The 23829-nt window shown below is 42.0% G+C and overlaps 4 protein-coding genes across 13 annotated transcripts in view; 2 read left to right on the top strand and 2 right to left on the bottom strand.

Moving 5' to 3' along the window:
- The window catches only part of LOC143148220 (rho guanine nucleotide exchange factor 10), a 53541-nt gene that overhangs the window by 25491 nt on the left and 4221 nt on the right, over positions 1 to 23829 (bottom strand). Inside the window, exons 2-5 of one of the 4 annotated variants that reach the window (XM_076314298.1) lie at positions 20348 to 20508; positions 19247 to 19512; positions 16739 to 17026; positions 16012 to 16166 (exon numbers count right to left, since the gene is read on the bottom strand). In XM_076314298.1, the coding sequence (XP_076170413.1) occupies positions 16012 to 16166; positions 16739 to 17026; positions 19247 to 19512; positions 20348 to 20455 (817 nt within the window). In that variant the 5' untranslated portion in view covers positions 20456 to 20508. Of the gene's footprint in view, positions 1 to 1660; positions 2097 to 16011; positions 16167 to 16738; positions 17027 to 19246; positions 19513 to 20347; positions 20509 to 23829 lie in introns of those variants that run through there. The other 3 variants (XM_076314299.1, XM_076314300.1, XM_076314301.1) reach the window with 3 other exon arrangements.
- LOC143148222 (uncharacterized) lies at positions 3195 to 11860 on the top strand. 4 transcript variants are annotated; one of them, XM_076314308.1, is made up of 5 exons: positions 3195 to 3329; positions 4031 to 4225; positions 8925 to 9027; positions 10395 to 10705; positions 11291 to 11860. In XM_076314308.1, exons 2-5 carry the CDS (start codon positions 4134 to 4136, stop codon positions 11706 to 11708), a joined length of 924 nt encoding a protein of 307 aa, XP_076170423.1. In that variant the 5' UTR covers positions 3195 to 3329; positions 4031 to 4133; the 3' UTR covers positions 11709 to 11860. The 4 variants fall into 4 exon arrangements, with proteins under 4 accessions (XP_076170423.1, XP_076170424.1, XP_076170422.1 ...); XM_076314309.1 differs by lacking the exon at positions 3195 to 3329 and adding an exon at positions 3758 to 3909; XM_076314307.1 differs by lacking the exon at positions 3195 to 3329 and adding an exon at positions 6228 to 6321 and having other exon boundaries at positions 3996 to 4225.
- LOC143148226 (uncharacterized) lies at positions 5191 to 14248 on the bottom strand. Its single transcript, XM_076314335.1, has 4 exons — positions 13838 to 14248; positions 13482 to 13712; positions 6857 to 10831; positions 5191 to 6758 (listed from the first exon to the last, which is right to left on the bottom strand). The coding sequence occupies exon 4, from the start codon at positions 5736 to 5738 to the stop codon at positions 5280 to 5282; it is 459 nt and encodes a 152-aa protein (XP_076170450.1). The 5' UTR covers positions 5739 to 6758; positions 6857 to 10831; positions 13482 to 13712; positions 13838 to 14248; the 3' UTR covers positions 5191 to 5279.
- LOC143148227 (uncharacterized) lies at positions 12087 to 17595 on the top strand. 4 transcript variants are annotated; one of them, XM_076314336.1, is made up of 4 exons: positions 12087 to 12609; positions 13466 to 13759; positions 13934 to 17048; positions 17108 to 17595. In XM_076314336.1, exons 3-4 carry the CDS (start codon positions 17014 to 17016, stop codon positions 17397 to 17399), a joined length of 327 nt encoding a protein of 108 aa, XP_076170451.1. In that variant the 5' UTR covers positions 12087 to 12609; positions 13466 to 13759; positions 13934 to 17013; the 3' UTR covers positions 17400 to 17595. The 4 variants fall into 4 exon arrangements, with proteins under 4 accessions (XP_076170451.1, XP_076170452.1, XP_076170453.1 ...); XM_076314337.1 differs by having other exon boundaries at positions 12087 to 13759; positions 13934 to 14155; positions 14250 to 17048; XM_076314338.1 differs by having other exon boundaries at positions 12087 to 13759; positions 13934 to 16170; positions 16787 to 17048.

The raw sequence follows: 23829 nt of genomic DNA, 5'->3' as shown, positions 1-23829 counted from the left end.
AAAGCGAAGCTCCGCTTACGACGCCCGAGCCTTGCGCAATAAATCTTGTTTCGGACCAGCGAAGACGGTGTTAACGTTAACTGCGAATAACCGGGCGAAATACACGCGCGAAGAGAGCCATCCACGTGGTCACGCCTTGACGAATATGACGAACCGTATAACCTCTCGTACGGAAAACGATGTATGGTTCGCGTCTATGAATATAGTATTCAATCGGACGTGTTCAGTGTACAATTATCCGCGTCGTTTCGAAAGGTACAAATTAGTACCTATTTGTTCCCTTTCACTATCTCAACCGGTTCATCTACGTGCACAATAAGCGAACGGAATACAAACGGTACATTTTTAATAACCGGAGAAATACCGACGCTGGTATGACATTTCAATCTGCACTTTTATAAGAGAAAGCACGCCCACGCGTGAATAACAGGTCCTATGATCTAGTAGACACATTCGATACCGGTCGCGCGGTTTATAAGGCAATACATCACTCGGCATAAATTACCATGTTAACTAACCGGCTGAGGTGTCCCGAGCGGGTCGCTTGAACGTCCCGATCTCGAATTAAGACGAATCGCAATTTTACAATCGATGTTTCACAGGTGTCGTGCCACACACGATCGAACTGTGCGAGGCGTGTCGATTACGATACAGCGCCTCGATTCCGTGTTAAAAACATAGGGTTAATCTTTCCACGCAACGTACGACTATTCATTCCGTGTACTATTGTTTCACGACATAATGGTCCGCCTGTGGTCGGTAGTTACCGGATTTACGACGCAAGCCTGTCAAAGAGAAATAAAATTGCAAAATCCATATCCCGGGAGCGTTTACGAACTATGGAACTACGCACTGGACACTTCATGCACAGTGTCCGCTTCAACGTGTCCGTTGAAGAATATTTAAAAATTGACGCACGAATATTCGTTTAAATGTATCAATTTGGATACAGCGACATCGAACGACGAAGTGATTCGTTCGTAAGTTATTCGTAATTCTACGATTACTTTTATTGATGCGCTATTTCGTATTGCTCGGTAACGTGCTTTAAAACAGTTGAAAAACTGAACTGCACTATTCGTATGCGTTTGGCGAATGTTTGCTGATTGAAGACACCGCAAACTTCTTCGTGAGGGAATCTATCAGTAGGTAAGAAAGAGACATATGGACGTTGCACCAAGAACGCGGAACGGGCACTGTCCTGTAGCTGACGCCGCACGATACGGGCATTTCATCGTTTCCACGCAACCGTGCTGATGCCAATTACCGGAACAATGATCGACCGTGTCGCAACAGAATCCGTTGCACCGTGTCACTTCAATATTTCGAACCTCACCGCTTCACTAAAAACGCAACCGTCGAAACGGTCTACAAACATTTTCCTTCTATCGTTACGTCAACCACGTTCCGAGAAAAATGTGCATCGCGTACCACTGAATTCGCCCAAAAATCATTTTGCGATAGGTTAAAGTGTCGCGAATTTACCGACCCAACGCTTCAGGAATTTAGATCCGCCCGTGACAGAGGGGTGAACGCTCTGTTTCTGGTTGAACGCCGTCACCGAGCGTGCATGTGACGCGAAATTACACTCAGAACACACGAGAGAAGGAAGGTCGGACGGTCAGCGAGGATTGACAGGCACGCGCGAAACGAAACTTACACTTGATCAGGATGACACCGTTATGCAGCTCCTCCATCTCGCGGAGGCGAGCGATCTTTCTCGCGTATCGTCCTCCAGGTTAAACCACGATGATTCTTTATCGAGCACCGGGTCTCACTCGCGTCTCCGCAACGTGCTCACGACCGTGCTGGAGACCAACATACGCGAGCACACGCTCGTGTTCCAAAAGAACCGCGTCCGCGGAACGACACTTTGGCCAAGAACGATCGGGCGAATCACGACACACACGTGCTCGCGCGGCGGCTGGCCGCGAGCATAATTAATATCGCGGCGTGCACCGATAAGAATGCGTCCTGTCCGACAAAGAAACGCCACCGAAACCGAGTAAACATGGCCGCGCGCGCGCGCCTCTCTGGCTCTCCGTGGCCCGCGGAGCCGTCACGCACTGAGGGAGGTTGCATGGAAACGAAGGGCACGGAGGAGAGATAGAACAGGACAGAGATATGGAGGTTCGCGGCGTCCGACTGAAAAGAGACGCGCAGAGAGAGAATGGAACAGAGGGTGCTGCAAGCTGCGAACGAGAGAGAAAGTTAGAGAATGAAAGAGTGGACGCTGTCTAGAGAGGAAGCGGGAAAGAGAGAGATCGACAGGCCGGTATTGAAAGACAACGACAGAGCGAGTAAGAGTAGAGTAGACGATTCTGTGTGTAGCAACGGAAGAAGTGAGAAGGAGAAGAAAAGGAGAGGGTACGACCACCGCAGAGAAAGGAAAACAGAGACCGCCTCATCGTTTTGTGGTAGTTCGTCGAAACGACCACAAAGCGGCGCCACTTCGAACGCTCGCTACGGCTGCGAGAACTTATGCTGCCTGACGGCCCTGGTAAAGCTCGATCTTCTGACCTGGGGCATTGTTAAACAGTAAAAGCGTGTGGCAGCTGGACTCTGAGGGCTCTCGTTGGAAATGTATGCGCAGCCTTCTGCACTTAACAAATGGAAAACCTGGAAAATTCTACGAAAATTTGCAGCCACGTGGAAAGAAAAAGAAATCGCGTTGTATTCGTCGCCCGGAGAAAATTTTCGGGATAACCGTATACATTTTTGGCGTGTTGCAGATGCCTTCACTAGTGGGGTTTGCTTATTTAACGCAACTATATAATATGTGTTACGCATCGACGTATCTTTAACTGTATGGCCGCATACCGACATTATCGGATTTATCGACCACGGCACTAGATATTTTCACGAGACTAAACACGTCAATCTCATGTCGAAAACTTAGTGGAAGTTCAACTTGTGCATGCACCCAGATCTTAACTTCACGATAAGTAATATGTATACCACTTCTCTGAAGCGACGTAAAGGGTCTAACAATATACAATACACGAAAATATTCTCAAATTTAAACTCTATATACGGACAATTAATATTATCAACTATAAAGTCAGACACGATTACAGGAATCGAAATTTGATTTGTTTAAATACATGCTACGTTTAACGCTAAAATTATATTAGTGTCGGATATCAACTGGTGCAAAATACGTATTATTTGTAATTTGTGTGAAACCTAAACTAAGCAATATGTTGACAGCAAAGAATGCTTATAAAAGTGAAACACGACACGTTTCGGAAGTCCACCAGTTCACTGTGTGCGTGAAACACGTTTGCCACGAAAAACTGGACTCGATATCGCTCGGGCATAAACGCAACGTAAGTACTGTATAAAACAAAACCATTTCATGAAAGTGATAACTCCACATCCTCAAAATGTTGTCCATATATTTCTAGACCGTAGCGATACAAAAAAAAAACCTCCGCAGTATAATTCACACCGCATTACGAAACGACCCAAGTGAGCCATCTAGTAGAAATAAAAGTTTCAGCCGAGATCAAAATATGTTGTTTGAATGGTGTTGCCAAAGAGGCAAATAGCCAAGGCTACAAGTTAATTGTATTTATGGAAATTTTCTTTAACTTCGATCTTGGCAACACTGTACTCGATGCTTCGCATTGCCGTAACCCTCTATTAGAGATGAATGCTGCTTACTCGATCTAGATTTAAAATTCTAACTAGAGTATTAAAAACAAGAACAAAAGTCGAAAATCGATTATACAAACTATGAATTATATGAGATACTGTACATTTTTGTCAACGATCGATTAAAGGATCAATATCGTCAGTTAGGAATCCTGTGGTCGATAACACAGTGAATCGTGGAGAACAGAGAACGGTTGGCCGAGCAAGAGGAAAAAGAGCTGTTGTGTAGCTCTAATGGGAGATGGCGACGCGGTTTGTTTTCCTTTCTTGCTTGGCACGCATCCAAAGAGCAGCCGGTTATACGCGTTGTCCACGGACAAACTCGCGTATATACCGTCTAAGTATCGCGTCCCCACCAAATCTATGTTTGCAGCTTCCACCACGGCGGTAGCAGCCCGTACTCTACGTACTCCCCTCTAGTTCTCGGTGAAGACTGAAACCAGGTCTAGATTTTAGTACGCATCAGAATCTCGACTATGAGGAGGTTTCACACGGGCGATCGCATCCTCGGTAGATTCTTATCGAACAGTCAACATGACGCAGGCTTCACAACAGACGAAATTTCGATGTGAGTTCTGGCTTGAATGGAGAAATGCTCGGTGTCTCGATGAACACGTGTACGATTTTTCTTTTGTGTCTCGTTGTCGAATTATCATTACAGTCAACGATTGTGCGAAATAGACAGAAACGTTCCACGTATGTATACCTCGAGATGTTCCCTTCGTTCCCGTTTTAATAGTCCCGCGTACGCATACGTCAGTCACGGTAATCCATTTTGCTACGTAGATTCACAGTGATACGCAAGTGCGGAGTCGTAGTTGTCTTTCCTTGCGTCATCGTCCCTGTAATGCTTGCTTTGTGCCGGTCTGAACTTTGCCATCTTCCTTCGTTCAATCAGACCATTCCACAATCTCATTTGAAATTTTAACGGAACGGTTATCGTAGTATTTTATCGTTTCTATCGCATTTGATACTGATTTCGATGTTACCTCTCGTATCCTTTCGTTATTAACGTTTAATCGACGGGACGTGTAAAATTATGCTGTATATGTTCTGTTACCGGCAGGACGCGTAGTTTTTCCTGTACACACAGAATGCGTGTTCGTCGGAACAAAATTGTGCGCAAATAAAAATGCATGTGCCATATGTGTTTTGTTTACGTTTTCTAAGATTTCTGTTATGGAAAGGTATTAATTGTAATAATAAATTTTTTTTTTTTCGATAATACGATGTTTATTAATCACGTTCCGTTGTTAACGGAATATTTTTTTAGCAGCTGCAAAGAAAGTTCGCACATAATCATCTGTTCAATATTTTACATTTATGAAATTCCCAAATATTTAAATTTATGGAATATTCTTTGCGATGACTCTTTTCAAATTTCATAAATAAATCCAATTAAATACAAAAATAGTCAGTAAAAGCAAATGATTGTTTATTTACAATAAATGTTTAAGCCCTGGGTTTAAAAATTAATTAAACGCAGACTTACATTAATACCACGAAATTAGCTATTTATATTTGTAACTCGATTCTTGACTGTTAATTTTTGTATAATTTTGTTCTTAGATATATAAACAATTATACCAAAACAGTTCGTAAACCCGAGGTCGAAACCTTTCTTATAAATAATTAATAATATACTTGTACTGAATATTTTTATACTTGAATGTAGACTTCCGACTCAAAATCATTAACTTTAATTTCATAAATAAATGTTTACTAATATAATAATTGTTCTCGAACGGGAATAAACAACCGTAAGTAATTGCAGAGATTTTGCTAAATATCCAATTCAGAGATCTTTCAAATATCGACCTAAATAGCAACGGCCACATTACACGCGGCCGCAATGTTCCGTTCGCGCGCGCAACTGAATTGTTACTCCCGTTCTTACGATCAGACTGTGTCGATGCACACGAGTGATTCAAAGAAACGCATAATGGAATGCGCGTAACGCCCGCGCCCTCGTCCACGTGTTCCCGCGGTATTAAATTGCGCGTATTCCAATTGTTATTCTCTCCAAATAAATATTCCAATGACTCGTAAAAAAAAAAATGACTCAATTTGTCATTAGTCATTTCAAGGTTATGTTTTACAAATTAAAACAACTCGATATATTAATATTAATGTAATACACGTTTTACTTAATATTAAAATATTAGACAATGTTTTAATCCTTTATACGTGATAGATTGTAAATACCAAGCATCAAATACGCTTACACTTTTTTTTGTATATACTTGGACACATAGTTCTATATCATTTTACAATTTTTTTTATTGTACAGTAATAAATTATTATACGTTTAAGAGGATCTATAACAAAAGACGTAAACATTACCTAAAATATATATGCTTAAAGTGTCTAATGCCAAAATAATTTATTGTTATTCCCTGTGAATACTTTTTTACGCCTGCGACCGGTCGCCACGGAGTCAGCGACATTCCGCCAGCGTTATAATAAGCGTCTAATAGAGGAATCGTTGCCGCGAGTACGCGATAATAATCGCGAGTCACGCAGGTAGTCACCGGCTGTACATCTCCTCCCCCTTTTACGGATGTCTACAGGGACCGAGAATCTCACCTGCCGGTTCATTCAGCTCAGAAAGGAAAATGGAAAGCTCTTCACCGGCCGCAAATATTCCGCCCAGGCAGGATGGGAGTAAGTATATACGGCCATCGTCTTAAACATCGCTTCGTTTTCTGTGTTTCCTTTCCTTGGGACAGCGACGGTTTCGAGGGTTCAAAGGTAACCTTGGAAGAGAATTTCTAGTATCCTTGGACATATCAACAGGTCTTTTTTTCTTATTCAGAATCACCGATTCTTCTTTTCACGACTTTATTAAAATATCGTTGCATTAACAATTGTTCTTGGTGAATAGGTATTTCAGCAAGTATCGACAAAATTTAGCAAGATAAATTTTCGTGTAAAAAATTGAAGCTCATCCATGTTAGAATGTAAGATAATTGAATAGATTATTTTCCAAGTCGCGAATATCTTTGGATATGGTAGAAAAAATTCTCTTCTAAAAAGTACCTTGTTTACGTTAGCACTATAGTAAAAACTTCACTCCTAACGAAGCAGAATAATTTATTAATCTGCAAATGAAATTCTGTTTTGTCAAGGCTGAATATTACTTTTCCGATTAACCTAAAATTAAGGTTAGATTGCAAAACAGCAGCTCGTTGAACCTCACCCTTTTACTTTACATTCTCTACTCATATAGTTGAATTTAGATTTTGTTATGTCTTATGGCGAATAAAATTACACGATAGTAAAGAATTTCTATTCTCAATAAACATCTTTTGCTCTGAAATATCATTACATAATAAGACGATTATTTGCAATCATTGTAACGTGTTTTGTCTCGGTAGTTGAAATTCCTTGTCACGCCAGAATACTTTGAACGTATTTCACTGATCAGCCATCGATTTCTTTGTTTCTTGATGTCCAAGAATTTCCACGTTCGACAATATAAACGAACAATGCGCGCCAACTTCACGAAAATGTCGTGCAGCTCAAACGATTCTGTTCGCATCACCACAGATGCACCGAGGGCGCTAGGCGCGTTTCAACTTCCGATTGGTCGAATGCGCATCGCCAATCTCGTTCTACCAATCGGAAGTGGAAACGCACCTAGCGCCCCTCGGTGAATCTCTCTGGTAATACGGAGAGAATATTCTACGCTACCGAAAGATACAAAAGGAATATAAAATTGTTGTAACTCCTTTTTCTCCGCGCAAGTGGAAAAATGCTGGCAAAACATTCGTCTTGAACCGGATCCTAAACCTGTGCGCATAGAAAAATACAGAACGATTGCTTTCTTAGCGTTTAAATGCAATCTGCGGTCTGGTTTTATGTTCCGTCACGTTTTACTTCCTTATTGGGATTTAACGGCCGTAGGAAAGCTAAACGTTCGCCTCGGGCGAGTCGCAGTAGCGCGTGAAACCGAAAAAGAGACTATGCCAAAGGATCAGCGGGGACGAAAATAGTTTGTGACACCGAAATATCGGGACGCGAGCGGCGAATCACTATTATTAACGGCCCCGACGAAAATTGGAAGAAAAACGAGTTCGGCTTGTGTCAGTGGTCTAATCGTTGCATTATAAATCGTTACCGCAATTTCCTCGCGCGATGCTCTGTTCGTTGAACGTGCTCGACCGATGTTTTTCAAAATAGGCGGGTGCGACTGACAAGAAACGAGGCACAAAAAATAATTTTTATCATAGACAAATATCGATAACTTGAACGTCTCGAGTCTATTAATACTGTAAATAATGCATAGGAGTATCTTTTCTGATATCGTTTTAAATACACCGCTTATTTTATTTAACCGTCCGTCGTAGACCACTCTACATACGCGGTCATTTTACTCAACGCAGTGTAATGACACACGCCCGTTTATTTACATAAAAAATGAAATCTTTTAAGCATACTGCGTGAATTTTGTGCACTTACGGGATTTGCGAGTGCGAACGTATGCGAACGATATGCAAAACGTGCGCGCATACATAATTTGAAATATTCGTGTTATTATACTAACTTAAGCAATATATTCTACGCGCGTTTACCGCGATAATATATGTCATAAATGCAGAAAAGCCACGGTCCACTTACTACGATTTACATCTATGTAAAACTCGGAAATGTTAGGATGACATTGCTGTTCCAAATGAAACATACGTATGTATGTATCGTTAGAACGGAAACGGAAATGCCCCGCAGAATTGCATCCAGCTCACGACCATCACCACGTCCGTCACTTATCGATCGTTCGTCTTCGACGGTTTCGTTATCGCGCGAAACGTACGCTCGCGATAAGAGCAAAACAATAGACCGATTTAATTCTCTCTGGCGAACAGTGTCCTCAGTGTTCGTTTCTCGGAATACCGTAACGCGAATATGCGCGCGCATTCGCAAGTCTGACAACAAAGCGAATTTAACGTGTTTGTTAGACGCGAGAATTTTTTTTCAAAATCTTGTAAAAATAAAATTTTACACATTTCGGTCTCTTTCCCCTTTTCTTCTTTTTTTTTCAGGAATAATTACACGTTTTTTTTTTTTTATCATTGTTGTTTCCTGCTTTATATTTCTATAATTTGTGCAGAGTGTGTGACTTATGCACAATAACGAGTCTTTGTCCATTTAGTAAATCGCATGGAATAAAACAATGATTAATTCAATAATAATTGCGATCGTTGAAACCAATAATGCAAATTTTCAATGCACGAGCCTTTTATTCTGTTATTGTTTCGATTTCGTAGATACATTCTGCAACAGATGCGAGAGGAATTTCCCACCATTATGGCTAACGTACACTACAGGGTGCTGAAGAAGAAATGGTCGAACCTGTTGCAGCAATACAAAGTGAGACGAGGCAGATGCCTTTTATTACCCCACGATTAACCACGATCGCTCGTTTACCCGCGCGCGTTAGTTTGCTTTAGCGTCTTTCGTTTGCGTTTCTCCCCCTAAGGATAATAAACATGCTCTACAACGAGCAGACAAGTCGCCGAGGAAAAGACACCGCCAGGGAACAAGAGTCAATAAGATACGAGACTGTTGCAAATCTAATCCATTTAACGTGACAATTTTTCTTACTCTTGCGCGATAACTCCTCGATAAAAGTCCTAAACTTGGATCTCTTAACGAGTATCGGAGGCTATATCGTTCCAGTAATTGATCGTTTTAATCTCGATCTAAGACCGAGCGTTGCATGTACCATTCGACGAGGACGAAATGATTGGTATACTAAAATATTTAAAAAATACTAGGTTTAATTTGTTTCAAACCTATTCCACGTTCTTTCATCTGTAAAAAATACAATAAATCCTCCATATAACTAAACGAATCATTCTCTCCACTATTGGGGACATTATGGTCTCTCGAAGACGTTCAATGTTTAAAAATTTAACAATGTTCAAAAATTATTACATTTTCTCAATATATCTTCCTAAAAGTATTATCAACGAACTGGTGGCGTTTTCCCGATGAAAATGAGTCCAAACACGACCTACTTCGGATCACTTTTAATTTCATGCAATTCTATATTGTTTACAAGCACTTCGAATAATGTATAATTAAAAATAGTTCGATTCGGGTCGTGTTTGGGCTCGTTTTAACCGGGAAAATCTCACGAATTCAACGGTGATACTCTCCGGAAGATACGGTGAAAAATTTACAAAATTTCATTTTTCTTACTAAATGACGCCACTAGTTTATCGTCGGTCTTGGTCGCGAACGGAACATCAATTCTCGGACGAAAATCGCTACCCACCCCCAATATAACGTCGCGAGCATATCCGACAGTCGTTATATCGAGGTCTCACTGTACACATTTTACAAAGGAATTTTGCGATACACATCGCTTTATTTGTTCACGTGTCGGTAAAGTTATCCACGCGATTCCGTGTCGACGATGGCCGATCGAAAGATATCGATACAATACCGACTCTTTACGCGCACGTCCTTCCTAGAAAATACCGACTTCCTGGTCGTGTAAAGTATCCGGCTTTCGAAAGATCCGTGAGGATTCGAAGCTGGACGAAAATCAGTAAACGCCAGGCACTCGAGGAACGCGTCGGCTCAGCAACAAATGGCGTGTGGATACACAGATAGGCGTACACAGGCGCGCGCGCGCGCGCATACATATACATACACACATGACACGATCGAGCACGACTCGCTTAGCTCTCGTCCTGTTACTATGCATCTGCCACAGCGATCTGTTGAAGGAACTGAGGAACCCGGTACACGGAGACAGAAACAAGGCGGACGACGTCTCTTGGCCCTTTTACAGCGCGATCGACGAGCTCCTGGGACACGACCGTGGAACGCCGAACCACGACGAGTACATCGATCCCCACGAATTCCTTTGCGTCTCCGTAACACCGGAAGAGCCCACCTCCTCCGTGGACGCGCTTCCTGTCGGATCTGACCCGGAAATCGAGCGTCGTAACGACGACTTCCACCCCGATCATAGGCTACGAACGTTCAGCGACGACACGGTTCAAATCGAGAGAATACCGTTGCGCGAAACCACCAGGTACAGGAGTCGAAGATCGACGTTTACAATAATTAACAAAGCTGCAAGAGTCACGAGTTGCGATCGACTTTCGTGTTGAGTGTCCAGAGAAAATATTCGTATATTACTTGCATAGTAAAAAAACTTCTGAAAAAAAAAAAAAAATTGTTCTACTAATATCGATCTATCAAGTAAGCTGACAGACTTTTAAATTAGATATCCAGAAAAGGTATATGTGTATTATTTGCACAGTAAAAAAACTTCTGAAAAAAATTGTTCTAGTAATATTGATCTATTAAGTAAGGTGACAGGACCTTCAAGTTAGGTATCCAGGGAGAATATTCGTCTATCATTTGCGCGGTAAAAAAATCTAGTGAAAAAAGATTGTTCTATTACTAATATTGATCTATAATTCAATAGATCAATGTCGCGGTAACCCGTTTGGTATTGTCAGCGTTCGGTCAATTACAGTGCGCGCGGTGAATGCCCATGGGCGTTCTACGGGTTTAATGGGATTCCAATAGCATTTTTTCCTTACTCCTCGCGCGGCTCGGTTGCCACGCTAGAAACGAACGTCGCGCGATTTACGTAACCCGTCTGTTTCAGCGACGTCGACAGAAAAATCAGAGCCTCCTTCGTTTTCAGGCAAACGAGCAAAAGTTACGCGAGAAGGAAACGCGAGCCGAAGACAGTGCTGATGCCGCGGCTGCCGCGCGCCACGGAGCTCACGATCAAAAAAGTGACGTCGGAGGCGGACTGCTCTAAGGACTTGTCGAGGTTACGGGGAAACGACGTCGTCGATTCGACCAGAGACAAAGGACGAGCGAGCGCGGCGCGTAACGAGGATGAGGAAAGACCGAGAAAGTCGAGGAGAACGCGGGCCCCGTATCGCGAGGATCACGAGTCACGGACCGATCGTCGTATCGAGCAGATCTTCGAGTATATCAAACGACGGGACGAGGAGAATAGATCCATCATGATCCGAGTGATGCACGCCGTGGAAACCATTGCCAATAAGCTGTGACGTCGCTGCACGGTGCGAGGAGGATCACATTCGAATATATCTTTCTTTTTTCTCTTTTAGGAACGGCAATATATCGATCGGTTAATCGTACGACAGGTTTAACTGTAAATTACGTTATAAGGTGTCCCTTTTATTAAACGAAGTTGGTATTACACTTTGCATTTAATACTTTCTCCAAAGTTTGTAGAATAACTGCCGGTAGAGAATCAATTTGAACATTTTACATTTTACCATTTTTGTACCTTCCTGAGAAACCTTCGTTTCTGAGAAAATTTTTGTTTCGTTTTAAAATAATAATAGAAGAGTATACGAAATTTATTTAGGTTATTGTAAACAGTGTAACAGGGACTTTGCAATGTCGGTTGTACAATTGGAAAATTGTTACCGGTAATTTTGATGTTTAAAAGGATTGTACAAAGTATTCGGAAAAGGATCAAAATGCGAAGCTTCTACGAGTAATTTTTTGTTCCTTTTGCACCAACATATTTTCGAGCGTGATACGAAATAATTATTCATCGCGCAAAAATGAATTCAATAAATTCTGAGGCTAAGTTTCACTGAGGATAGTTGCAAAATAGAACGAACGGAGTTGACCAGTCCTAGCGTGGAAAATAGAAGCAAATAGAAATCTTTGGTTTGTCTCTAAAACTTATGAAAGAATCATGCAATTCTGTCGAGTGGACCGAGAGTAAGCCAGAATAAATGGAGTTGGTTACGTTACGTTGACCACTGAGAGGCGCCACTGTCGCTCGAAACCACTTGAGATTACGTTTCTTGCAGTGTGGTTCATTCAGCATCGGTGTATTGCGACGCTGAAAAAGTCGGTGAACACGAGCGAAAAGAAACGGCGGAATCGACTGATCATAGAGTTGTTCGAAGGCAGGAGAAGCACGATATCGAGGTAGATCGATTACGATACGAATATTACACGCTGTCGAAACGAATACCAATAAAGTATCGCGATAATAGCGCGAGCGAGTCTCGTCTGGCGCCTTTCTCTCGACTCATAATGCGTTTAGCCTTCTTTCAATACTTTTCGCATACCTTCCTTCTCGCGAAGGGTTTCGTGTTCCTTTCAATGACTCCTATCGCGGACAAATTACCGTATTGTTACTTTTAAACGAAGTTTTCTATCGTGGCGATTACACGTATTTTGCCGTGCAAGCATTCAAACGTAACTAACCTCACTCGATCGATAATTAATATTTTTTCAGTTTCGAGAATAGCTCGGGACGAAATTTCTTTCGATTTCATTATTCACGCGGATCGATATTTTTCTAACATGTTAAAATGTTATCTTCGCTTATAGCAAGCCAATTAACAACTAATAACTATCAATATCAAACTTAAAAATGGTTATTTAACGCTTTAAATATTTACCACTAGACGATTACAGACTGCATTTATTTCTCGAAAGTAAGCCCTGACTAGTTTTATAAATACTATCAAATGCAGACCAAAGCACAGATTCTAAATTACATTTATATGGTTTCCAAAAAATGTTTACTTATATTCATAAATTCTTTTGCAAGAGGTAGGTATATTCTGCCTGGATTTGTTACTTTACTATTCGTATGAAATGCACATTGAAATGAAAAATTCGTTTACAGATAAGATTTGTTTTACCAATTCCATTACAATCGCGACTTTTATTGCATCCCCATTTTACGACAGAAGCTAATTGCGCGTAGCACGGACATTGCTCGGAAAGCGATTATCGATATCATTACCGTTCGGTGTTTTCACCGCGATTACAGAGTTCGTCGACTTCACCTTGAAATACCGAGAAGAGTCGTAACATCCGGTGGATCGCCACAAAGCTGGTATTGTTTCGTGCGCTAGGCGAGTGTCCTTCAAGTTCGGTATAGAGATTAGGGTAGGCCCGAGGCGTTCAAGAATCTCGACGGGATCCCGGAAACCATATGGTTGACTAAAGAGACTGCTCTTTTCCGAACATCTGTCCTACGAAACCCTCCACAATTCTTCGTTTACAATCTCAGTTGGCTATCGTCAGAATTTGCCACCATAAAAAAAAAAAAAATGGTTCTCGGGTAAGCATCTGACGACCCGCCAGACGTGCAAAATGAAACTTTAGTCCATTGTGCGACACAAATGGTTTTTAAACGTACCACTATTAGAGAAAATTGTACTAGATGAAATTATTCCCAATCAGTCCAACGAGTCCATAAGCAGTCGAAGTAAACTATGAGTGTTCGCTGTTACAGGACCGACCAGCGATGATATTTTTCATACAGGATGTCCCGCTTAAAACGGATCACCTATTCGTCTAGTTGCGAGAATACGAAAAATACTTCGTGCGTGTGAATAATTTTAAAGGACGAATACACCGCAAGGGACATGCTTTTTTCAATGCTATTTTGATCCGAGTTTCCCAAGGTCACCCGTATTTTTATTTTTACACGAGAATACTTTTCTTCTTCTATGGGGTAGGTAACGACAATATGCATTAGTTATACGGATTAGTATAACAATGTTAGGCTTCGAGAATTAAGCTCAAATATGAAACGTATTTTGTCGCAGGTTACTAGTTTTAGTACTCTTACTCGAAATGTTTCATTGGGTCTTTTTTTTTTACCCGAGGAAGAAACGCAAAATTCTATTTGAGAGATCCAACCTATTTTGAAACAATATTCCATAACCTAAAAATAGAAAAGAACGGATCGCCTCGTGAAATTAGCGGTTATTTCGGATTGCGTTTATTTTGAGACACCCTGTACGGCGAGCTCAAAATCCAAGCAGTCGTGGGGCGGGCAGAGAGAGAGAAACCGAGGGAGATAGAGATTAAAACGGCGAGAGAAGGGCGTGCACGTGGTCTCGCATCTGCTTCTCCACCGAGTGACCCCGCGGCTGACCCCTTCCAAGTACCAATAATTAACTCTGTTCGTGCGCCAAATGCACACGAGCGCACGGGGCCAAACGCTTGCGTCATACTCCCGGCCAGTGTTCCCATGAAAGAAAGGCCCGTACATACTTGTGCAGTTATGCGCGACAAAGGGCCATGAAATAGACGGACAAAAGGTGCCCCGACGATCTGAACGCGCGGTGCGTGCGTTGGTGCGTTGCGCTCAAAGATTGATCGCGATTGCCCCGGTTTGCAATACTTCATCAGGTACGCCGTGTGTAGTATATTACGATACACTGTAATTAATTGGGGCATCGAGTAGGTCGAATAATTTCGTATCTTAACGGTTCCGATACTTTCGGTAAAGCGAGGTTAGGTTAATAACAACACGTGGCTGTATCTCGCCCGCGTACCTAATGTATGGCTATGCTTTTTGACGAAAAAATTATTTTTCTATAGTTGATTCCAATATGCTTATTTTCACTTTAATATTATTCTTATGAATTGTGTATAATTGAAGAAAGAAATACCTGCTAGAATCGAAAATGTTTCGGATAGATATTCGATGCCTAAGGGACTGTTTGAATCCACATTGTTAAAGTTCCATTGTTATTATTATTATTTTATACATTCTGTGTTGGTCGCACATGACTGAAGGTGTCGAGCGTTCGCATGCTTCTCGAAACACTTGCAGAGAAGGAACGCCACTCCTGTATGTACAGGGTGTCCAAAAAGGTTAGGGGCAAATTTTTATCGCGTGTTAGTGAAGCTGAATAGATGAAAAAAGTCCGTATAAACATATGTTCGAAAATGTTTTACTAGTTTTCTTTTCTCGTCTATTTGGTCTCAGTGACACACGATACGAGTTCGAACCTAACCTTTTTGGACATCCTGTATATGTCTCTCTCTCTCCCTCTCTTTCCCCCTTTTTCTCGCTTCGTAGTCGTGGCACGCGAGTCACAGGTCGCGCAACGAGAATTTTTAACGAAGTCACAGTACAATTAATTCGTGGCCGTGAGTGGTTCGTGACCGTAGCTTGACCAGCGTCGATTGCACTTTCGTTGTTGGGATTTACGCGCGATTCCTATTGGTGTTCACACCCGCGCTCGATAGAAAATATAACATTTGTTTGGACACGAGTTTTCACAGTGTGCGAATCTCACACCAGAGGGTGGTGCTGCGTCTTGAATTCGGTGTGAAAGCTCGCTCAAACGAATTATCGTACAGTCTGCGTTCGATCGTCGCATTGATTATTCCGCGTTCAATCGTGCGAACGAAGTCTCATCGAACATTTGGCCGGAGACTTGCGCGAAAAATGCATGCACACAACGAGGACGCGTAAACTCGTTCCGAAGCATTTCTATCGGTTGTCGTAACATTCGCGAATCCGAGCAAGCGTAGAAATTCTCGGCGGGTAAATAGCTCTCGCGTATGACTCACCAGTCTTGTTGCTGTTGCTTCCGAACGAATGCAGTTTTTTCCAGCCTTTCCAGCCCTTTTTCCAGATCATGGCGGCCTTCGTCTTACGCTGACCACCCACCAATTCCGGCGTACTGGTTTTACCCATTCCTCGTCTCAAGGACCCTAGTCCGGACCTAAGTAAACAACAGTTAAAAATATATGTACAACTTTCACGATCGTAGAATTGCTACGTCGAATCGGTGTCGGTTCTTACGTAGCTATTTCTCGAAACTAGAATTATAATTTCTGTAAAGTCTTACGAACAATAAAAAAAAAAATCGTACATTTGTGGAAGTTTTGTAAAATTCTAAATACGCAGTCCTCGATACCAGCTATGTGCAGAAAATAGAGACCTGAAAATATTTCTTCAGCGAATGTAAGAAATTTTATATACAAGTTCAGATCCAGCGTTCGATACACGTGGAATTTGTTAGATTATTCAGAGTACAATTGTTATCGCGAGTTTAACATTTCTCGACGTTTCGATCTGGTTTCGATCCCTTCCAAATCGGTCGCTATATATTTCTCGTTTAAAATAATTTCAGTCGTTGTTTGTTTGTCACCGAAGGGGTCCAAAAATAAAAAGAACCGACCGGGCGATCGTTAAAAATAAAAAATACTTTGTGTCGCGCGCAGCAAGTTTTTTCTATTAATTTGTATCGAATCTACGGTCAGCCTTAGAACTATAATTACAATTTCTATCAACCTGTAACTTGCACTGGAGCTTCCACTGAAGCCACTGTCCATGTCACAGCCAACAGGCGAAAGGAGGTCGTCAGTGGGACTGACCGAAGATAACAGCTCCTCCGTGGACGCTCCGCGTTGATCCTGGGGCTCATCCTCGTCGTTATTATCGGCTACGGTCGGCATCAACATCGCCTCCACGCTCAGGTTTAATTCCCCCAGTACCCGGCGATGCCGTGACTGGACTCGACGGACTTCCTCCGCCACCAGGGACCTCCTCGAGCCGTGCAACGCTCGATGGCATTGTCTGCTAATGAATTGAGACAATTAGTGTACGAATAACCAGTTGGCGTTACCAATATCAATACTCCGTTGTAATATTAAATTTTAGTTTCTCAAGGTCACCGTTCACCTCCGTTCCACCATTTGGTACAGCACCGTTTCAAATGCAACGTAACTTCTCCGAACGAGAGTCGGCGCGTACCCGCAAGTTCGTATCAACGGCCAACAGATGGAGTTGCAAACGGTACTGGCGGGGACAGTTCCTCGGCGACCTTGAGCGACCACTTAATGCTATTCTCGCGCCTCTCGAATACTCTCACCTGCGCTCTTTACCATCGAGTCCCCCTGTCCTTGCGTTTACATTTTCCATAGATAAAGTACGATTATGCAGCAATGTATAACAAAAAAAAAAAAGAAAAAGAAAATAACAATGAGATTTATTCGAAGAGATTAAAAACACCGTTTTAATCACCTCGTCGGTGCACCGGGGATCGTCGAAGAAAACCAAAAAATAAAGCGATCGATGCGACATTCAGTGTCGAAATAAATGTTGAAAAAACAACAACCAACGATAAATGGTAAGAAACGGAAAGCGGCAAGAATTCCCGCGGTAGTTCCACCGTAGGAATTTTCTTTCATTTCTATCGACGTGGAGATTTTTTTCACGTCGTTCCATTTTTGTATTCTTTTTTTTTTCCAAATGTTAAACACACTCCCGGGTAACGTATCCCATTCACGGCAACGGTTAAAACGGACAGCAAGTGCCGCATAATAATTTACCCGGGAATCGGACTCAATTTGAATGGGTATTTATCCTGTCCCGATGAATGACTTAGTGGATGCTGCACGGACAATCTACGACTGTTGTTTTCTTATTGTCCCGCGAGTTAATCACCGTCTCATGGCATCCGGTGCGCGGCGCGTCGAATCGGGCCAAATGGCCGGGAGAAGCTTGTTGTCCACTTAAAACTGCATTCACTCGCGTCGGTGAGGTTCACTTCGCGCCGGGCGAACGTACGCGCGTATTCATCAACCATTTAGACCGAATGAAACGTTATCCCGCGCGCGGTATCATCGACCCTACGTATCGATCCGTAGGAAGCCCGCGGGGTGACCACTCCCTTTGAAAATTAACACCCTCTCCGCGACCGGGCGCGTATCTAATAGCGGGCTGGTTTTTCCTCCGGTTACGGAAACCTCGCAGAAAAAACGTACTGCGTTCAATTGAAACGATTCCTCGGGGAGCGGCGGGCTCTCTCGATTCGTCGGCCGATTCGAAAGAAATTCGACTCTTAGAATCGGTCCCGAGAGTATAGCTTCGAGTAACCGCCGCCAGAGGTGAGTGTCGTCGATCGGATCTATTTCACGACATGGCTCTGACGCGACTCGAGCGTTTTGAAGTTAGTAACCGCTAAGCAGGTAATTGTATATTATTGGGTTGTTCGGAAAGTCATTTTGTTTTTTTTTTCTCCGGTGAAAATAAAACACGATTTTTTTTAGAGTGTATAAACATTTTATTAAATCGTATATTCTCCATTTTGGAAAACGAAATGACTTTCCGAACAACCCAAATTAGAAGCAGAGATACGAAAACGATGTTACGACGTTACACTGGTTTACGAATAATCAATGTACCGGTATCGTTAACGGTAAATATTCTCTCGTGTCTATTATTTGTTCTTTGCGCGTTTAATTTTCGTAAACTTTATACACGCGTTCCATAGAATGAATCTGACCCAAATTTACACTATTAGAATTCTACTGTATATTCTAAAAAAAGAAAAAAAAAACAGAAAAGACACCGACCCGGAGACAATTTCCGATTTCAGTCGTCCGAAATAGAATTTGCTAGGTATTCGACCTAGAATTTTGTACGTTATTTTCTAGCCGATAAATTTATTGTCACGCTTCCAAAGAAAAAAAAAGAAAGAAAGAAAAAACATTCCTGCGCTGTATTCTGAAATTCTTATTCGTGAAATTACTACTCTTGCTACTGATCTCATTTTCATTTCTAACCCCTTATTCCACTCACGTTCACACGCGCTGGTGTAATTTCCCGGCGATTAAATCGCGAGTGAAATTACCCTCCAACTGAATCACCGAAAGGCATTCTAAGCTACGGTTACAGATTTCTGAGACGTTCGAGTCGAGAATTTTCGACTATTTTCGCGGAAATACGGGCCTGTGGGTACTCTCGACCAAATAGGACCCATATTTAACGAATTGCTGTACGGATCTAGTCCCTCACTTGATCTCCGAGATTTCCTCGTAAATGTTCTCCTCTGTCCCGTATCGCGTCATGTATGTGTGCCTTTTGAACGGTTCCGGTCGCAGTGGTTGCTGTTGTTGCTGCTGAACACGATTCAGGCTTACTTCCGCCGGATACGCGCCGTGCAGTCGGCTCGGGCCAGGTTCGTAGTAAGCGTACGAATAATCCTGAAGGGGATGCTGGTGAGAAGAGCTCGTCATGGGCGAAGCCACCGTTGCAGGGTCCGCCAGTCCCGTGCAAGGCATCTGCGAGAAACGAGACGATAATTGTAATATTTTTGTTAATTAAACCAATTGGCGGACAGAAATTTCAAGAAAATTGTAAACAAAATCTTGGTGAATAATACGAATTAAAAATACTTCTCCGAGCGACGAATACGTACAATAATAGAAAATTTTAATTCCAACTTATATTTAATTCTAATTTACAATTCTAACAAATGACTTGGAAAGTCATTTCGTTTTCCAAAATGGAGAATATGTAATTTAATAAAATGTTTATACACTCTAAAAAAATCGTGTTTCACTTTCACTAAAAAAAAAAAAAACGAAATGACTTTCCAAACAACCTAATATTTTCAAAATATGTGCTTTCCAAGTTAATTAATTATTTTACGTAACGCGTATACGAAACACTTAAGGCTGTTTTTACGTACAATGAAAATTCATATTTCGAACCGTAATCGAAAGATTATTACTTCGTAGTATTACGAGTATCTTGGTACGCGTGTGTGTGTGTTTTTTTATACAGGTATAAACGTGACAAATTATCAGGCAACGACATTTTTCGTTTAACCTTAATGCGTTCTTCCGTTCGATTGCACCCACGTGGTGTTTGGCGCGAAAACGTGAAAACTCGTGAACTTTGAACTTTAATAATAATACAAACGAGAGGAAACAAAGGAAATACAGGAGCGTCCAATTTGTTACGTTAGCTTGAAAATTACGGAGAAAGAATATATTACGAGGACACGACGGGTCGAAAAAGACCCGAGGAACGCACTAGGGTTAAAGCAACATGCGCTGGAAGCCACCGAGAGTTACGCGTACACGATTTAGCATTCCATGCTGGAAATTATACCTGACTGTGAGGAGGTGGATAAGGCGGTGGTGGTGGAAATTCCAGGTTGACTCTTCGCGGTGTCGGAACACCCGACGCCATTCCTGGTCCCCCTAAAGACGAGGCCATGATGCATCGTTCAGTTAATTAATGCGCCTCTTTCTCATCGTTTTTCCAGTTTTCTGCAAAAAATTTTACCGTCCACCATTATACCTACTACGTACAGAGATGTACTCTAAAGAATAAGCCTCCCCGCAAGGTAAAAATTATTTAACGCGAAAATTATTGCACTTCACCGAGAGAAGTCTTTAAAATTTTATTAAGTAGTCTTCAGAATCTGAAAATGTTTGCTAATTTTCGTTAATTGTCGAACACGACCACGAAGGAAACGCCATTTACCGAAATTCTATCAAGGAACTATTTAAATACAACGGTTGCAAAGTATTATTTTTTATATCGATCATAGGGGTTGGTTGGGTTCTGTTCTCGTCACTTGAAAAGCTTTCCGTAAATCGTTCTCTCTTTCTTTGCCTTCCATCGCATTTTCTAAATTTTCCACCCCTTTCGATAAGTCTTTCGCGGAGCTTTAAGGTTTTCGAGAAGCTCTACCATCCCCGATTTTTATCATTTGTTATCGTATTTTTCGGTAGTACTTAAGAGGTTAACAACACACTTTCATGCTTTTAGTACTTTATCGAAGATTTCAAAACTCCTTCATTAACAATTATGGCGACTTCTAGAGGGTGTGATGAAGAAAGAGTGGATGAGTGAAAATAGAAAAAGGAACGGAGAGGATATTATTTCTCATCTTGAGTCTGCTAGTAATACTTATCAGTAAGGCATCCTAGCATACCCTGCCTTATACGCCATGATATTGGGAGAGCGGTAAGGATCGTATATATATATCAATCAGAGCCACTACGGGAACTTGCGGGAAACGATCAGTGCTCGGTTTCCCTCTGGTGGCGAGCGAGGGAGGTATCGCCGCGCAATTTTTTATCTTCTACCGTGCCTTCCGTAGTTCGTCATCTTTCACAGCTTTCAAAGCTTCGTTACAGATTTCGAAGCTCTGTTGATAATTTTTCCGAATTGATTCGAATCATACACGAACTCGTGTCGACTTTATCGATTCGCGTTATAATTTCTCCAGCTATGACCTTTTGGTAGCTCTCCGCATTTTCGTGAATAATTTTACCAAGTCGATACAATTTAATACGAGACGCACCGTTTCCAATGATAAACAGGTTAAGTCGCGTCGTTATTGTCGCGACACGCGGGGAAACACAAAATGCCAGCGTCGCGAATAACAACACATTTATCTTGTTAGCCGGATCTCACACCCGGTGGAGATTATTACACGTCGTTGAGCGTATACGGCGTTCGCGAATTATATGCTACGGTTTGAATCTCAATCACCGGCGTGTCGCGTCCCACACCTGTATTCTTTTTCTGACGGATCCTGTACCCGATCATATCTCACGTTTACGCAGTCTCCACTGTCCCCCCTTCTCCGACTTTGTTTTTCTTCTCCGTGATAACCGCGGGAAACTTCCGCTTTCGGGCAAAGCAATCTCCGACGTAGTTCTTCTTCTTTTTCTTTTTTTATGACGCAGCAACGCATTTTCATGTTTTTTTTTTTGCCCTCATTTTGTAAAAAGGAAAAAAAATGCGCTCGTAAGGTAGTTCTTAAAAACTGTGGAAAGCACGGGAAATAACGATAAAATCACCGACATCGCAATAGAGTCTCGAAGGAACGTTGAAAATTCGATAGGATTTCAAAGAATTACCATTTCTCCAGAAGCTACCCAAAGATCGGTGAAATTTCTAAAACCACACCAGAAGCGTAATGAAATTTTAAAAAGCAGTTCAACGTGTACAGAAGCTCGAGGAAGTAACCAAAAGCCACGGATTAAGATTAGAAAGTTATTCAAAATGATGGAAAAGGCGATAGAAATCGTTAACGTTCAACCCTTTTGGTATGAAGGACTGCAAGCGTACATCTGTATATGGAAATTTAATAGTCGTATTCGTCGAATATACTCGACGGACGCCCATCGGCGTTCACCGCACGTGCCACGCTGTTCGGATGAGCGCTTACAGCGCCCCAGAATTAAGACATTTAATATATGTATGTGGTATCGTAACACCTTTCAAACAGGTAGCAAATTTTTTTATAATATTAACAATTTATCCCAAGTTTGTACGTTAAATGTTTATCGACTAAACCAATGAAAAAATTGTTCGAACAAAAAGTTAGTCAGTATTGGCTTGAGAAAAAATTACAATAGCGAAAACTGGCAGAAAATGTTACACTCGATGAGAAATCGAACCGTCGTTCGAATTTTTTTGATTATATATACTTTTACGCATCGATGGATGCATTTTCGTATCGCCCGGAAAAAGTATCAAGGTTCTTAGGTCGAGAATTGATCGGTTCACGAGTTATGGTTTTTGTCCCGAACTCCCATGAACGCGTGACACTGTGCGCCGGTGGAACTCGGGCCTTGCGGACAGAAAAAAAAAAACATAGCTGCGTCCGATGTAAGAGAATCGAGGTCGTCGACGACGATGACGATATTGACCCTGCGCGTTGTAAAAACCATCGAGAATCGTAACGAGGCTGTCTCCGCGGAAAACGAACTCGAAACTCACTGCGTGTAGGTGGCGTATGGGAACGCGGACGCCACGACTAAAGACAAGGCGTGTGTTAGCTAGGCCTCGCATGATAAACGACCGGTGTCTATCTTCACCTGCCCACATGACGTTAATGCAGTCAATTATCGACTAAAGTGATTCGGCCACGGTCATAATTCTTTTTCGATCGAGCACCGTCGATCGAAATTACCAACGGCAAGCGACGATTATGCGCGCGCACGATACAATGTGAGATTTCTGCCCTCGGTTCTCCCGCCCCCTGTCGCTTGGCGACGACCTCTACCGCGTCATAGAGTCCTGTTTCCATGGGTACGTTATTATTTTGCTCGAATAACCGCTTCGAACTGACCAGAAAAGGACCAGAAACGACCCCTGGTGACCGATACATCAAATGTACGACGCGCGCCATAAATCAGGGTTTCTCAAACTTTACCATCTCGCGAACACCAGTGGTTCCCAAAGATGTATTCGCTAAAGAGAAGAATTAACAAAGACGAATACGACACCATAGTTCTCGACGCATTACTTTGTATCGTGTCAGTCGAAGAAAATAATTATTTCGACAACGCAACGAACAAACGTTTTGTGTAAAATCGAATTCCTTTTGAGATTTAAACGTAAATGTAAAGTTACGTTGAAATCAATTTGACACTCGACTGTGATTCAACGTTATGATAAAGCATTGCGTTATTTGTTACAAATCTGGGCTTCGGAGAAAAATGTTTTGCAGTTTATAGTTAATGGTTGCTCACCGTAAGGTTTTTAAAATTTCGACAGTTGCATTTATCGTGACTATTATTTGAAAACGATTGACCAGTTACACCCACGCGAGGTTAGGTAGCGCGCGT

This window comes from Ptiloglossa arizonensis, chromosome 6 (assembly GCF_051014685.1).
Source record: "Ptiloglossa arizonensis isolate GNS036 chromosome 6, iyPtiAriz1_principal, whole genome shotgun sequence".
NCBI lineage: Eukaryota > Metazoa > Arthropoda > Insecta > Hymenoptera > Colletidae > Ptiloglossa > Ptiloglossa arizonensis.
The sequence above is the reverse complement of the archived record's forward strand: the minus strand, read 5'-3'. Positions and strand labels throughout refer to the sequence as shown.

Bases quoted from the DNA above. Each gene is read 5' to 3' on its own strand.
- LOC143148227 (XM_076314340.1), top strand. From the start codon at position 17,014: ATGGCATTGTCTGCTAATGAATTGAGACAATTAGT. The intron at 17,049-17,107 runs GTACGAATAACC...ATTAAATTTTAG, and splicing joins AATGAATTGAGACAATTAGT to TTTCTCAAGGTCACCGTTCA.
- LOC143148226 (XM_076314335.1), bottom strand. From the start codon at position 5,738: ATGACTAATGACAAATTGAGTCATTTTTTTTTTTACGAGTCATTGGAA.
- LOC143148222 (XM_076314307.1), top strand. From the start codon at position 4,192: ATGACGCAGGCTTCACAACAGACGAAATTTCGAT. The intron at 4,226-6,227 runs GTGAGTTCTGGC...GGATGTCTACAG, and splicing joins ACAACAGACGAAATTTCGAT to GGACCGAGAATCTCACCTGC. The intron at 10,706-11,290 runs GTACAGGAGTCG...CGTCTGTTTCAG, and splicing joins CCGTTGCGCGAAACCACCAG to CGACGTCGACAGAAAAATCA.